The sequence below is a fragment of the Pezoporus occidentalis genome, unplaced genomic scaffold, assembly GCF_034315485.1.
Source record: "Pezoporus occidentalis ecotype Australia unplaced genomic scaffold, CSIRO_AGI_Poc_V1 ctg229, whole genome shotgun sequence".
NCBI classification, from domain to species: domain Eukaryota; kingdom Metazoa; phylum Chordata; class Aves; order Psittaciformes; family Psittacidae; genus Pezoporus; species Pezoporus occidentalis.
In genome coordinates, this window is record NW_026914169.1 from 1,432,524 (window position 1) to 1,448,642 (window position 16,119).

The 16,119-nt window shown below is 46.4% G+C and overlaps 1 protein-coding gene across 6 annotated transcripts in view; it reads right to left on the reverse strand.

The window, feature by feature from the left end:
- Positions 1-1,136: 1,136 nt before the first annotated feature.
- RANBP10 (RAN binding protein 10) overlaps positions 1,137-16,119 on the reverse strand; it is a 66,866-nt gene continuing 51,883 nt past the window's right edge. For 3 of the 6 annotated variants that reach the window (XM_062621290.1, XM_062621295.1, XM_062621296.1), the window contains 8 exons: positions 13,143-13,255; positions 9,178-9,286; positions 8,007-8,155; positions 5,731-5,926; positions 4,583-4,707; positions 3,612-3,757; positions 3,013-3,124; positions 1,137-1,819 (listed from right to left, as the gene is read on the reverse strand). In XM_062621290.1, the coding sequence (XP_062477274.1) occupies positions 1,689-1,819; positions 3,013-3,124; positions 3,612-3,757; positions 4,583-4,707; positions 5,731-5,926; positions 8,007-8,155; positions 9,178-9,286; positions 13,143-13,255 (1,081 nt within the window). In that variant the 3' untranslated portion in view covers positions 1,137-1,688. The other 3 variants (XM_062621291.1, XM_062621292.1, XM_062621294.1) reach the window with 3 other exon arrangements.

A 16,119-nucleotide genomic window follows, 5' to 3' on the forward strand; every position in this document is an offset into this window, starting at 1 on the left:
ACCATCCCTTCTTCAGCAGCACACAAGCTCTCTGGCTGTGAAGCCCTGGCGCTGCCTAACCTCCATTTTCAGGGCAAACTTCAACACAATCTCTTCATCTGTCACTGACCTTTCAAAAAACAATTCATAAACAGCAGTAAAATACATGTTGGGTCTCAGCACTAATGGGCCCTCCCCAGAGCTACTCACCTAAAACTCATTTGGTGCAGAACTACACTTCCTCCTGTGCAGCCAGACTGAACCTGAAGTCTTCTAAGGCTATTACCAGTGGATTCAAAGCACATGGTCCTGCCACACAGCCTCACCACTTAAAAGTACATGCTCAGAAACACAGGCAGATGATTTGAATGCCAGAAGCTCAGTAGCACTCAAGTCCCTGGGCCTGATATATACTGCAGAGGGACACATTAATCCACCTTACTTGGAGGTTACTCAAGCACATATCCTTGCTTTGGTCTGAAATTAGAATAATTTTCTTAGCACTCCATAAAGAAATGTTGCTGCTTCCTTCTGAATGGCTCAGACCTTACAAAGTTGGTACTGATGTAAACCACAGCCTGATCTCAGCCATGTGCCATCTGCAAGGGTGAGCACAGGTCAGCTTACTGTTCCCAAGACACTTTCAAATTTAAAAGTACTCATTTAGATCAGTGTTACCTGGGGAGAAGCAGCAAGTACTATTATTACTGTATTTTAGTGACAGAGCTGCCCTATACGGAGAAAAACAGGGGGCTGTGATTCAACACCAAAACTGACAGCCCAACTGGCAGCATCCATGGATGTTTCCTGGATGCCAACAACCTGCTTCTACCAACACAACAGTAGATAGCTTAACATTCAACAATCTTGTCCTTCTTATTCCTGTGAGAGCTTGATTTACCCATTTCTCAGGGCTGTAAGACGCTGCTACAATTCAGCCACTAACAGAGGCAATGTCAAGTCTTCTAATCTTTCCACTCACAAAGACAAGGATTTGAGAGCCTTGTGCTCTTAAGAGAGGCATGCACCACAAAGGACCAAGCTGCTCCACTTTTCATCATTAGTGCATGACAGGATGTACCTCACTAGATTTCCTGAAGGCCTGTATGATGTGCATGGCTGGGACTGAGTCTGTGGGCAATAAATACATCAATGACTTTGTGGAGATGTAAGTGACCTTTTTAATAAACAGGATTCAAGCAAAATAAACAATTCCCTCTGAGCTGCCACTGTGAGAAGAGTTCAGATAACTAGCACACAAGATGATGCTGTATGGGCATAATGGAGGAAGAAGGGAAGACAAGAACAAGCTGTCAGCAACTTGATGAGCTTCCTCAGTAAATCAGCAGACACCAGCTCAGCAAAACTCTCCAGATACAATATTGGTGGATCCATGAGAAACAGCTCAAATCAAAAGAGAAATCCCTACATTGGAAGGTGCTACATTAGAAAAACCATCAAAATATTGAGTGCCACTAGAGCCACAGCAATGGCACAGAGACAGGTAAGATCTCCCAGCTGTTCCTGGGGTTGGGAATAGCCACACAGTGAGGGACTCACTCAACCAGTTCACAGGCAGTGTGTGTGTGTGCTAGAGGGGTGTTGGTGGCAGGGAGGTCAGGCTATTGAACGAGGTGGTGGTGTAGAGTGGCAGCAACGGAAGGTGAAGGGCAGCACTCAATGATGTCAACTCCATCTTGCTCTGGTGGCTAGTGCAAATAGTCGTCTACTCTGGCAAAGGAGCAGGAGCCCAAGCCCACGCGAGCCATAAGCCGCAAACATTCCGAGGCCTGGCCCAGGGCAAGCATCAGTGGGGGCTGCTTTGGCACGTTCTGAGATTCTGTGGGGCAAAAAAAAAGAAATCTGTTTAGAAGAGGTGTCCGGCTGCATGCCGGCTGCCTGTGCTAGGTCCCACTCAGTCCCACCCAGTCATCAAGCCCAGCACCCCTGGCAGAAAGTGCTGGCTCTGGAAGGAAGCTATTCCTGAGCACCAGTGGCTCTGCACCACTGCTCCTCTGCACACCCCACCACCCATGACATGTCCCACATGGAGCCACAGCTCACCACAGCCTTTGAGAAAGTGCTACTGTGGTGGCCAGGGAAAGAAAAAGGCAACGGAGCTCCTGCTGCAAACCCCCCAAAACATGAGAAATCAAAGTGTGGAAGAATAAGGAAAAGCAGGAGAAACCGGAACCAAATGAGAGGCAACCTCTCCATCTCTCCCACTTATGCAAGTCTACACAGCAGTCCAAGCACTAGACAAACTCACTCACTGGTCACTGCTTCTTTCCAACATCATGTTTGCTATGTATGCAAGAAGGAATCCTCAGCTGACCTAGACAAGGTGTTTTCCGAGGGCTAGATCATTACCACAGCCTCAATTCTTACACTGGACTACAGGCAGTCAGGCCCTCTGGGCTATAAGAAGCATAGCACATGATGGAAACACACAGAGGCAATGCCTGAAGGGAATACAAGCTCTGCCCACATTTAACTCTGCACGTTCTGCATGAGCTCAAAGGTAAGTGGAATTACAGCTCCCCTCTGCTTTACATCCAGCACTATGGAAACCTGCTTCACTTATGATACTGCAACACAGCAACTGCATTCCCTGCCAGAAAGTAGAATGATGGTAGGACAAGCCTCCGCCAACCCAAACAGCACAGAAAAGAGCTCTGGTAATGCCAGCAAAATGATTCAGGTGAGTTCAGAGCAAGAAGGAGAGGCAGGAAATGTATCAAAAAGATCTTGGCTTCTTTAATAAGCAGGGGAGGAAAATCCTAAGGAACATCCTTGGAAGTAGCATTGAGGAAGACCCAAGGAAGGGAGTGAAAAGAAGATTACATCAGAAGGATTCATTCTCTGTAGGCTTTCCTTTCTGTATCACGGCCCTGTCAGTCCTGAGCAACAGGAAGAGAGGCAGAAGTACAAGTATTTCTGAGCTTTTCCTGCCACTCACAGGCTTGCCTGACACAGGACAGCCCTTGAGAGGTATGTCCAGTGGGTGACACTCACATAGGAACCAGGCCTTACCCAATATAGCACTATTAAGAGCAGCACACACAGGTTCCCTCTGGATCGGGTCCAGCTGTTGACCAACAGGGCAGTTCCAAGGATCTGAGTAAGCTAACAAGCTAAATGCATCCTGTATGAGAGAACAGAAAGGTACAGTAAGGTCATGCACAGCTGCAAAGACACAGGAAAACCAGGTCCATCAGCTGGGGCACCTCCTGCCATCACCAAGGTGATAGGTGCCTACCTCCTGAAAAGAAAGGGCCCTTTTCTTCTTGGCAGCAAGGGACCACACTGGGCTGTCAAGATAGTGGATTAAAAAGGGTGCCCTCTCCATGTGGCAGGGGAGCCAGCACAGGAAGGCAGGTAGTCACCTGGAGAGAAGAGCATGCATGTAGTTGCTCCAGGAAGGCAGGCGGGAACTGTGTTTCTTCTGTCCCGTGCTGAGAATTTGGTCTAGATGATCTGTGCTCACCAAGCTTCCACCTCTGATCCCCATGCAGGCCCCCTCTTCCTCACCAATAGCAGAAGCGGGGGATACCCACAGCTCTGCAAAGGAGCCCACAACCATAGTCCTGGCCCACAGAACTGCTGCGAGGCAGCATGAGGCCCAGGCTTACCTGAAGCATCTTTTTGTGCACTGTGTTCTTTCCATATTCCCTGCAAAGCTGCTCACTCAGAATCTGCAGCTCACGTCCAAACTGGATCATTCGTTCTGTGGCAGCATGGTTCCCTCCACACAGCTGCCTCTGGGGGCAGCTGTCTTCTAGAGAAAAGGCAGAGGAGAAGTAACAATTGTCCTTCATTCCCCACCATTGCCCACTCTGTGACACGACACCCATAAACTCTTTCCCCTTCTGGAGAAGGTAGCTGCTCTCCACTCTGAGTTTATCCCACTCGAAGCCTTCTGTGATTCCTGAACTGCAATAGCCAGTGGTATTTTTCATAGCACTTTTTAGGTACAGGGAAAACTTAAGCTCAGTTTGTTTAATGCCTGAGGATTAGCTACATATCAAGCCTTTTGATAAAATCATGGGAGCTTGCAGCTCCAGCCACGTTTCCTCTTCGCATGCATAGTATAGCACACACAACATGGTAACTTCTTGGTCTAACCAATCCCAGACTCCAAAAACTTTGTCAGAGATGCTAACACCACCAACTTCCCAGAACGGGTTGCCCACAAGACCCATTCTAACTGGAGGAATTCCCAGTTTCATTCTCTCCCTCCCACCCCAAAGTTCAAAGTTGAACTTCGTGATGGGGCATCAGCCACCTTTCCACAGCTCAGTTCAGTTCCTCAGCTGGCATAAGTGCTAGGACTGCTCTAAGCTGGTTTAATGACCAGTACTGAACAACCCTTTGACTCCTACTGCTTTCCCTGCTCCACATCACCAGCACTGGTGAGAGACTATGAAAAACCAGACCTAGTTTAGTTCCAGGACAGATTCATCTTCCCCGTGAAACAGGCATCTTGAGAACTTCATTCACTGAGGTGGGTATGTGTTTTTTTTTCCCCCAGTCCAATTACAATTGATCTCTCAATACCAACTCTTTCTATTTCCCTTTACCCTTCCTGCCTCTGACGCCCTACCCATGCTGGATTCATCTGTTTGCAGGATCTCTTCATGTTTATAGGTGCCATTCATTATCCTGGTAGATGAATTTTCCAGGACTCCATTAGGGTAATGCTCAGCCTCCATTTCCATCTCACTGTCACTGAGGTGAAAGAAACAAAGAAAAGTCAGAGGTAGGTCCATGCACACCTCACAAAGTTCAACAAGGGCAAAGGCAAGTTCCTGCATTTGGGTCACAGCAATCCCAAACACAAATACAAACTGGATGGAGCAGCTCTGAGGAGAAGGAGGTGTTGGGTGACGAGAAGCTCCCTATGATCCAGCTTCAGTGTGCACTTGAGCCCAGATCCCCCCACATGTGCTGGGCTGCATGAGCAGCAGGTCAAGGGAAGGGATTCTCTCCCTCTACTGTGCTCTGGGGAGAACCCCCCTGCAGTCCTGTGTCCAGCTCTGAGGCAAAAACACAAAAGGGATGTGAAGCTGTTGGGAGTGAGTTCAGAGGAGGCCACGGAGATGCTGCGAGGGCTGGAGCAGCTCTGCTCTGGAGACAGGCTGAGAGAGCTGGGCTTGCTCAGCCTGGAAAAGAGAAGTCTCCAGGGAGACCTTCCAGCAGCTCCCAGTGCCTGAAGGGGCTGCCAAGATACCTGGAGAGGGGCTTTTGACAAGGACCTGTAGGGACAGGACAAAGGGGAATAGCTTTAAACTGACAGAGGGAGGCTGAGATGAGATCTTAGGCTGAGGCCCTGGCACAGGTTGCCCAGAGAAGCTGTGGCTGCCCCATCTCTGGCAGTGTTCAAGGCCAGGTTGGACGGGGCTTGGAGCAACCTGGTCTAATGGAAGGTGCCCATGCCTCTGGAAGGAGTAGGAACTGGATGAGCTTTAAGGTCCCTTCCCACATAAACCAGTCTGATTCTATGAGCCTCCAAGCCTAAGCCAGAGCAGGGGAACTGGAACAGGCTTGTTTCTGCTGGGAATAACAGTGATCTTGTAGATAATTCTGATGCTCAGAAGAGCAGGGCAGATGCCTTTCTGGCTCCTCCTGAAGCCTACACCTACACCCCACACATCACAAACACACTTACACACCCCCACAGAGTAGACTCAGAAGGAGCCCTCTCCCACCATCTCACCCTTCTCAGGCACCTACAAAGAAAAAAAACAATACCTGGTTTCTTGATTACTCGTGCTACTGTGCTGCTGAGATTTGGTAGAATCTGTAGAATTGGACTCAGAGTAGTTCACAGATGAGGGGGAGGAGGAAGAGGAAGATGAAGATGATGAACTCAGTGTTGGGTATTTACTGTGACTCTGTTTGCTTTTCATGGATACAACTCCATTGCTACAGGTTGGACTGTCCGCTCCTGTAAGTCAAGAGGAAGGAAAAATGAGACCAGAATGGCAATATCGCTATACTGTGAAGCCAGCAATTTATCAAGAGAGCAGACCCCAAAGGAAAAAAGCAAAATAAGACTTCAGAGCTTCAATTATGGTTCACTGTCCTTAAATTCAGTGGGGCTTAGAGAAAACACAGATGTATACAGAAGGAATCCCATTGCTCACCAGCAATATTTGAGCTAAAGGAAGTTCTAAAAATAGGTTGCAAATAAAAGATGAGCAGAAACACAGGTATAGAAATTATTTTTGAAATATGAAGCATGGATGGTTTGTAAAGAAGTTTACAAACCCTCTTCTCACAAAATCAAGTATTTCTCATAAACCCCCTATCCAGAAAAACTAAGCAAACACAGGTGAAAACTGGGCAACAAGGAGAACTCTTGGCAGTAACAACTTGCCAGGCTTTCCACAACCTATCTTACATTAGGGGTATATTCGTTTCACACAACACTCAGCATGTAAGAACAACCCTCTTAAAAGTCACAAGCTTCAGAACAGACATCACTGAAAGGAGAGTCAGGCTTGAAATCTCAACTGGTCCCCCCCCCCCACCAACAGGTGTCTAACGAGCTGTGGAACTCACTGACACAAGACAAAAACCCTTAGTCATTACTGCAAGTTTTATATGGATTCAGATAGGACTGGCTAACCTTACAGGGGCTATTTAATACCAAGACAACTGTGAATAATAATTTGGAAAAACCTCATTATGGTTTTTCTGCCTTCATATATTCTTCCCTAGGCAAACCACTACTGACCACAGGATCTTGGCTAGATGATGGAACCTGGCATGGCTGTTCTTACAGAAATGGTGATACATTCAAATTCATCAGCTGATCACACAGTTATAGTTAGGGAATTTATTTCTGTTTTTATCATGACAACACAGAGATTCAAACAAGGAGCAATTTTGTGCATTTTAATGACAAAGACGCAGCAGACTGTGCACTACAGTTCTGCTTAACCTTTGAAAATGTGCACTGATTAAATGATCACTATTTTCAAAGCACAAGGTCTGACAGAGAGAACTGTGAAGGTGATGTCCCATGGATGGAGACACATACACATGAGTGCTGCCTTGTGCTGCAGATGTAAGCATTTTCTGGCTGAAAACAGGTATTACCAAGAGCTTTTATGGACTGATGGGATGATTCTGACTACCTAGTCAGAGAAACATACCCAGGGTTTCTCACAACACAATATAGGAAAACAAAGATACTGGCTTAGGAAGGTGAGTGACAGCTTGGAGGCATTCAAGTACCTGTCTTCCTTTCCCTTCAGTGTTTGCCTGTGCACAGCAGTGGGAATACTGAAACAAAATACACTTTCATGGCTGTGAGCAGCTCAAGGCTCAGTGAAGCAGCTCTGAGTGTTTTCAGGGGCTCTGCAGGTCATACTCCCTGGTCCACTCCATCTTCAAAGCCTTAGTCAATAATTACCTAAGGAACGTATCTCGGGTGTCCTGGTTTATCTTGTTCTTTCCACTTCAAATCATGAAGTTTACTTTCCCTAACTGCAAAGAGTTGATGCTCCAGAGATGGGCTTTGAAGGAACATAACTGTTCCCTTCTCACATGCTTAGAGCTTGCAAACCAAAGTCCATGGGGCAGGGAGATCCTCTCATGCAACTCAACCCCCCTAACCTTTCACTCAGTTGGCCAAAACTGAGCAGCATCTTCTGCTCAGCTCTTACTGAAAAGCAGTTCTTTTGCAAACTCCAAGGTCGAGGAGCAGGGCTTGTTTTCAGACCTCCTCGTACAGCTCTGTCAGTGGCTGCATGAGAAGGCCACCTTCAAAATCTTCTTTATTGTGAAAAAAAAAACCAACTGCTGTGCAGACAGTTGTCAGTGGAAAATAACTAATGAAAAATTAATTCTTCAACTGTGTAGAGACACCTATGATCACATATGTCCTCTCAGCTGGTTATCAGAAAGGAAAGGAGCATTCATTGAATAATACACAGAAAACAGCAGGTAAGGTGAACACATAACCATGTCCACCTTTGACATTTGCTTTTCTCACTACAAGACACAGAGAACACACTTACCGGTACTATGAATGTGTGAGTTGTTTGATCCATGTCTAGGACTTAAACTGGGGGACCCGGGGTAACTGTCCTGGGATCTGGGGCTGCGGGCACTGAAACAACGGACCTCACTGTCAGTCCCATTCACCATCTCCACAAACTGTCGACACCTGGTTTCACAGGAGGGAAGAAGGAGAAGAAGCTGCGTGACAGCCAGGATGCTCTGCACCGAGGCTTCCTCAGCTACCAAGCGGAGAACTTCCGGAAACTGCATACAAGTTAAACTTGGCTTTCAAAAACACATTTCAGACTCCTGGTACCCACGTATTGCAAGTGCTCTGATAATGCTATAGGAGGAAAGAGTTCAGAAACTTCAACTTTGAAGTCAATGAATATTGAGACATTCCCAAAAAAGCAAGCTTATTTCCATTGTAGTAAGAATAAACTGCTCCTTTACAGCATGCTTTCATCTCCACCACCTCTGCAGGTACTCCAAAATTCTATTGTGGGTTGTATTTTTTTCAGATAAAAGATACTAAATCTTCCAAACATCATAGTTCCCCCACTATCCCATCAGCCTGGAAATACTGGCAGCCAACAGAAAACAGAGAAGGGTAAAAAAAGGCAATACTCCCAGAGATAGTGAGAACACTCCCAGAGATAGTGAGGACACTCCCAGAGATAGTGAGGACAACTCCTCATTTAGCTTTACTGGGAATTGTCCTCATATGTCTCAGAAGGCTGGGAAGAGCCACTCTGTACAGCTGGAAGAACTGGGACACATAAGCTCTTTTTCCCTCCAAACTCTTCCCCAGACAGCCCTTTCTATACTTCTGCCTTTCTAGGAACCTCCACAGTGACTGCCACATGTTGGAAGATCTCTACAAGACAAGTAAACACTACCTGTGAAGGAGCAGAAACTCCTTCACAGAGCAAAAATTTCACCTACCTCTGCCTCACGAGGCAAAGCCATACCAGGTCTGAGCAGCAACAACAGGGCTAAGTCTACATTGCTACAAGCAATGTGCAAAGGGCTGAACCTCCATCCTCTCCCACGTGCTCCCAAAGGGATCTCGAACAATTTGAATTCAGACCAAGGTGTACAGCCAGACTGGATGACTGGACAGCCTCTTTCTTCTCTCCTTCATCTACACATTTCAGCATTAGGGAGTATAAAGCTATTCATACTTACTTTAACATGAAGAGCAGGTTGGGGTTATGTTCTAGGAGGCCAGGATAGAGCTGCTGGGTGGCTTCTATAGCCTCTCCCACTCTGCCTGCTAACACTAGCTTCTGTATTCCTGAAAGCAAAAGGAGACCCACTGACACACAGGACTCACCAACAAGAATGGCCAGAGGAATTGTCTCACATATGCCACATGGCTCCCCACTACCACTTTGCATAAAGTCTAGGGAAAACTGGGGACTACATCTTATTATGGATCAGGGTGAGAAAAAGCCTGTGAAAATGAGGAAGGCTCTGTTAGTAGCTCAGAAACACCAAGAGTAGAAAGATCTGAAGGAGAAGTAGGCATGTGCTGGGGTGGGTGCTCTGGGACTTTTGTCCTTTAGCCCCAGAGCTATGTAGCCATGGAAAAGAAAGCAAGACATGACAATTTCAGAGGTCATCACCAAGCACATAGAAAAGAAGGTCATCAGGAGTAGTCAGCATGGATTCACCAAGTGTAAGTCTTGCTTGACCAATCTGATAGCCTTCTATGATGACATGGCAGGATGGGTTGATGAAGGGAGAGCAGTGGATGTTATCTACATTGACTTCAGCAAGGCTTTTAACACTGTCTCACATAACATCGTGGTAGGTAAGCTTAGGAAACACAGGTTAGATGAATTGACAGTGAGGTGTATCAAAAACTGGCTGAATGGCAGAGCTCAGAGGGTCATGATCAGAGGAGTAGAATCCAGTTGGAGGCCTGTAGTCAGTGGTGTTCCCCAGGGATCAATACTGGGTCCAGTCTTATTCAACTTGTTTATCAATGACCTGGTTCAAGGGCTAGAGTGTTGCCTCAGCAAGTCTGCCGATGATACAAAACTAGGGGCAGTGGCTGACAAACCTGAAGTCTGCGCTGCCATTCAGTGGGACCTTGATAGGCTGGAGAGAAACCTAATGAGGTTCAACAAGGGCAAGTGCAACGTCCTGCACCTGGGTAGGAAGAACTCCAAGTACCAGCATAGACTGGGGCCTGACCTACTAGAGAGCAGTTCAGCTGACAAAGGACCTGGGAGTGTTGGTAGACGATAAGTTAACTATGAGCTGGCAGTGTGCCCGTGAGTCAGAAGGGACAGGAGTACACTGGGGTGCACTGGGAGGAGTGTGGCTAGAAGTCAAGGGAGGTGATCTTCCCCTTCGACTCTGCTCTGGAGAGGCCACATGTGGAGAACTGTGTCCAGTCCTGGGCTCCTCAGTATAAGACAAGGAGCTACTGGAGAGGGTCCAGGGGAGGTTCACAAGGATCACCAGGGGTCTGGAGCATCTCTCTCATGAGGAGAGACTGCAGGAGCTGGGCCTGTTTACTCTAGAGAAGAGGAGACTGAGAGGGGATCATTAATTACATCACCACCATCCATGCAAATCAATACCTCAAAGGTGGATGCTAGGAGGATGGTGCCAGACTCTTTTCAGTGGTGCCCACTGAGAGGACAAGTAGAATAAACTAATATAGACGTTTCACCTCAACATGAGGAAGAATGACTTCCTTTGAGGGTGGCAGAGCCCTGGAACAGGCTGCCCAGGGGGGTTGTGGAGTCTCCCTCTCTGGAAACATTCAAAACCCTCCTGGTTCCTGTGTGACCTGCTCTAGGTGGCACTGCCTTGGCAAAGGGTTGGACTGGATGATCTCCAGAGGTCCCTTTCAACCGTAATGATTCTGTGATTCTGTAAAGACCCCAGGTCACACCCATGTTACATCCTCTGGCTGGTTCACACTTGGAAGTGTTTGTATGGCTGAGCATCAGACCAGCAGAGTATTTTTAGAGGGCCTGTGGGCTTAAGCCACAGCCCAGTGCTGTTTCCCCCATATCCCTACCTCTAAGTAGAAGTAGTTATACCACCAAAACTGGGTTCCTGCAAGTCCCACTCCAAAGCACTGAAGTTAACACCTGAGCTTGGCTTGCAATAAGGATGTGGCACCCATAAGCCAGCTCCAAGAATCAGTTGCTCACTAGGCTAGAGACAGCTCAACAAGTTGCATGCTTCTAGGAGGTGCAAAGATACAAGGCAGAAGCCATCTGTGATCCTGGGTGTTCATGGCTCATATATATTCCTTCAGTGGGTCAGAAGACACAAGTGCAAAACTTAACTTGAGATCCCACCTCTGAACACTCAGCAAAGCTGCCGACCTACAGAGGTTCTCATTTTGTTTTAAGTGTCCTTAAACAACAAATTCACTGCACTTCCTTCTTTGTTTTTCCAGGACTCCTTACAAACAACAGAGAGAAGGTTTTGGATCACCTGTGAGGTGCTCTTAATTACAGCAAGCCATGACTATTCCACGGCATGAGCAGCTGAAAGCCCAGCCTGGAAATCTGTATTAGCAATCCTCAAGTAATAATGTGCAACGACTGGTCTTGGATCCCACGTCACAGTGTTTATCTGCTTGCCATTGTAGCTGAAAGCTAAAACCAAAGAGGTGGCTCTCACGCCAACGTTTGTTGCACTCCTTCACTTCACTCTCTGTTGTATGTCTCACTGCTTTCAACAGCTCTCTTCTCTGCCTTGTTTGGCAACTCTCACAGATGTCATTGCTTTTTTATTCCCCCCCCTCTTTGTCTTCCCATCTCTGTATTCCTTACAACTTTAATTTGAGCCTCAGCTTCAGAACTTCTCCATCTGCCTCATCACTTGTCTTCAGACAAACAAGACTATAGAGTCTCGCATGCCTCCAGAAGGCTTTACCACCAACCTACACCAGCAGAACACTGAACTCAGAGTCACACAGTACATGACCTGGAAAGCATAAAGCCTGTGAGCACTACCGGCCAGCAGCTACAAGTTATTGTGGGTACTAAGCAGAGTTCCCAGATGAACCTAAATGCTGGCTAAGCGCATGTAATGTATGGAGAGTGAGCTGCAAAGGGACATGATGCTCCCCATGCGTAAGCGTCACATGAGGAACGGTTCACAAAGGGAAGGGAAAGAGTGGGATGTAGCCTGTAGCCAACAGCCAGGAGAATGCAGAAAACACATCAATGTTCTGCGACTCTGCAAGCTGAGCCTGGGAATAGAAAAGCCAAAAAAAATGGAAAAAAAATAAAAAAGTAAAACCAAACAGACGGCAGGAGAAAGCAAAAAGCCTTACTCTGCAGGAACCAAAAGCCCTTACAGCCTCCCCAGCTGAGACATAAGCCACTCTGGAGGAAACAGCAGTAACCAAACTAGACAGTGGATGCAAATCCTTCACCTAGTGCAAGCTAAACACACTAGCTACAAGTTTGCAAAATTTTCAATACGCAAAGAATTTACATGAAAACAAAATGTGAGAAGGGACTGGAAAGCGCATTACCTTTGGAAGCTGCAGTCAAAATAGATCAATGTGTCTGGATGCCTATAAGCAGGCTAAAGAAACTAATAACCCAAAAACCTAATAATCCAAACCCTAAAGGATCTTTGCTGCACAGTCACCTCAGTTCAGGTAAAGTCCAAGGTAACTGTTCTATTCTCCACTGATTTGACACTACCTCCAAGAAAGCACCTTAGATACTACCTTTAGCCTGATGTGTGAAACTGCTGGACTCAAAGCTGAGAGTCACCTCATAACTTTCAGGATTCAGCTATTCACTTTCAGCAACACTGAGGAAAGTTAACCAAGTTGATCAGAAATTTTGCACATTCGACACTGCCAGGCATGCAAGTCAGTCCTCACAGCAGACAGGCAAAGGAAAGAATAGGGCAGTTCTTCAGGCAAAGAGGGCAGAGGGTGGAAAGGGCACAGTGATGATGGGAAAAGTGCTCCCAGCAATGGTCCCCAAGCTGTGCTGACCCACAGGCAGCAATGCTGAATGAGCAGTGTGCTCTGGACAGCTCTGTATTGTCATCGAGTAACTTTTCTGCTTCCACATCACTCCACTCCTCTGCAGGGTCCTCAAGGTAACATATGCCCAGCACGCCACACTTTGGGAACAACTACCCAAGAGACTTACTTTGTCTATTCTTTATTGAGGTCTGTTCTTCCTGGATTGTGGTGTCTGTGATTCTGGCAAAGGCAGTTGCTGTTGAACAGTACCCATGATGAACCAAATACGACGAAACCATACTAGAAAATAGAAAAATACAAACAGATGAGAGACATTGGTAAAACACTGGAGTGGTTTTCCAGGGTAATCCACTGGAGAAAAAAAAAAAATCAACACAACAGAAATTGCAATTGCAGTGATCAAACTCAGCTTGCTTAGGATATAATTAGGGTTCAGACAAGTATAAATTTACAAGACAGGCACCTGTTCCTTAGCAAACAGGAGGGAGGCTCTATATATGCCTTACAGTGGGGGGGGGGGGGGAAGAATAATAAAAAATTAAGACTTCCAGTTCATACACGCTATTTATTTATTTCATGCCTGCTGTCCAGGGTCACTTAATAAGGGCTTAGTACTGCATTCAGTGACATACTATAGAGACATCACATCTGAATCTCAGAGAGGCTCATGGCTTTCAAGTACATCTCAAAAATAAAGGATTCTGTTCCTGAATTTCTTCCACCACTTATTTTGACAGCAATCATATCTCTGGTAGTTAAATCTCCTTATGAATTCTACACATTCACAGATACTTTATCTGCTGACTTACAACAAGCAGACCATCAGCACTTATTTTACAAATATTCTCACATTTTCAAGTTGTATTTAAAAAATTTGGGGGGGGGGGAATGGGGTGGGGGGGGAAGGAGGAGGCAGCATCACTGTAGAAAACAAACACAACAAACCATCTTTCTGAACAGACTGTTTCTAAAGCAGTTCTGCTTCCCAAGATCTGGTGGCTAAATGTTAATGCTCACCAGATTTTAACAAAACCTAAAAAGCCAGCACAGCCTTTCAAAGCTTCTAGTGGTAAATATCAAAGTAGGTTTCTCATGATGAAGCTGTTATTGATCTAAGTCACAGCTCAAAACTCATATCCAACTTGGCTACTCTCAGTACAAGAAAGAAGTATTTTATGAGTCAGCAATCATGACAGGCATAACATTGTAAGCATGTGTTCTATTTTTAAAATTGACTTTAAAAGCAAGTGCTTCTGACCAGGGTTGGTCCAAGACATGCCCTTTGCCCTTGGCATAGAACAGACAGGCAGACCTAACTGCATCCCTCTTGCTGTCAAGCACAGCACTCAGGTCATCCTGGCTCAGCCAGGCTGAAACACCGAACACCATGATCCAGGCTGGCAAGAGCGGAGGGAAAAAGGCAACTCTTACTCCTGTGTAATTCAGTAGCCAGAGTCAGAGGCTGCAAAGATTTAAATGCTCTACAAAGCTGCAAAAAAACAGTCATTTTTACCAGGAAAAGGAAAAAACACTCAATTGCTGCAGGAACCTGTGCTACCAAACATCCTAAAACATCTAAAACTAAGCTTGACAGACTAGTGCTCTCACCCACTGCAGATCCTTTTGTGTTCAGAGATGCAGGACACACTTTTTTTCTGAACAAGTCACCTTTTGAGCATTAGGAACTATGAATTATTTTAATTTAAATATCAGTTAAACTCTTCCTTCTCTTTGGCTGCTTTCCAAAGCAGAACTTGTCCTTCTAAAGCCTGACAAGATACGTTGCAAAGAACAAAATGACCCTACTGTGTCAACAGTTCAGTACATCAGAATGAAAATGAAAGTTAAAGTCGATGCCAGTTGTTACATCTCATCCATGCTGGGTCAGACCAAACACCCTGTGGCCCAACACTTGGACTTCCTAACTGGCAAAAGCAAATGCCTAGGAAAAAATAAAGACATACACGAAATATACTTTTCCCTTCCAGCTCCCAATGATTAGTCAGATAGCTCCTATCCTAGTGGTGGAATCTCACCCCACTGTAGCTCTGATAGATTTTTCTTCAGTTTTCTTCCAGAAAAGTGACTTCTTCAGTCACTTTTTGGATCCACGCTGTTTTCATGGTATCTTATGGCAGAGAGTTTAAAAAAAAACCCTCCTTTACTCTTTCTCAATGTGCTATCTGGTTATCTTCACCTAAAATCATAGAATCAACTAGGCTGGAAAAGACCTTTAAGATCGAGTCCAACCTTTACCCCAGCACTGACAAGGCCATCACTAAACCATGCCACTAAGGGCCTCCTATGCATGGTTTGTGAACACTTCTGGGGACGGTGACTCTACCACTGCCCTGGGCCGCCTGTTTCAATGACTCACCACCCTTTGGAGAAGAAACTGTTCCTATTATCCAGTCTAAACCTACCTTGGTGCAGCTTGGGGCAATTTCCTCTTGCCCTATCCCTTGTTCCTTGGGAGAAGAGACCAGCCACATGTTGGCTGCATCATCCTGCCAGGTAGCTGTAGAAAGTGATAAGGTCCTCCCTGAGCCTTCTCTTCTCCAGACTAAACCCCCCAGGTCCCTCAACCATCCCCCATCACACTTGTGCTCCAGACTCTTCCCCAGGTCCACCACTGCCATTCCCTGGACCCACTCCAGAACCTCAATGTCTCTCCTGTAGTGAAGGGCCCAGAACTAAACACAGGATTCAAGGTGTGGCCTCACCAGTGCCCAGTACAGGGGGATGATGACTGCCTTGGCCCTGCTGGCCACACTGGTGCTGATAGAGGCCAGGGTGTTTTGGGGGTTCTTGGCTGCCTGGGCTCAAGTTGGCTCATGTTCAGCTCTGTCACTCAGCACTCTCAAGCCCTTCTCCACCAAGCGGTTTTCAGCCACTCTTCCCCGAACCTGGAGTGTTGCATGGGGTTGTTGTGGCCCAAGTGAAGGAACTGTCACTTTGCCTTTGTTGAACCTCATACCACTGGCCACAGCCCATTGACCCAGCCTGTCCAGATTTCTCTGTAGAGCCTTCCTACCCTGCAGCAGATCAACACTCCCACCCAACCTGGTGTCATTTGCAAACTTACTGAGGGGGCACTTGATCCCTTTGTGCTTCCTCAGTAAGTTTGCAAATGACACCAGGTT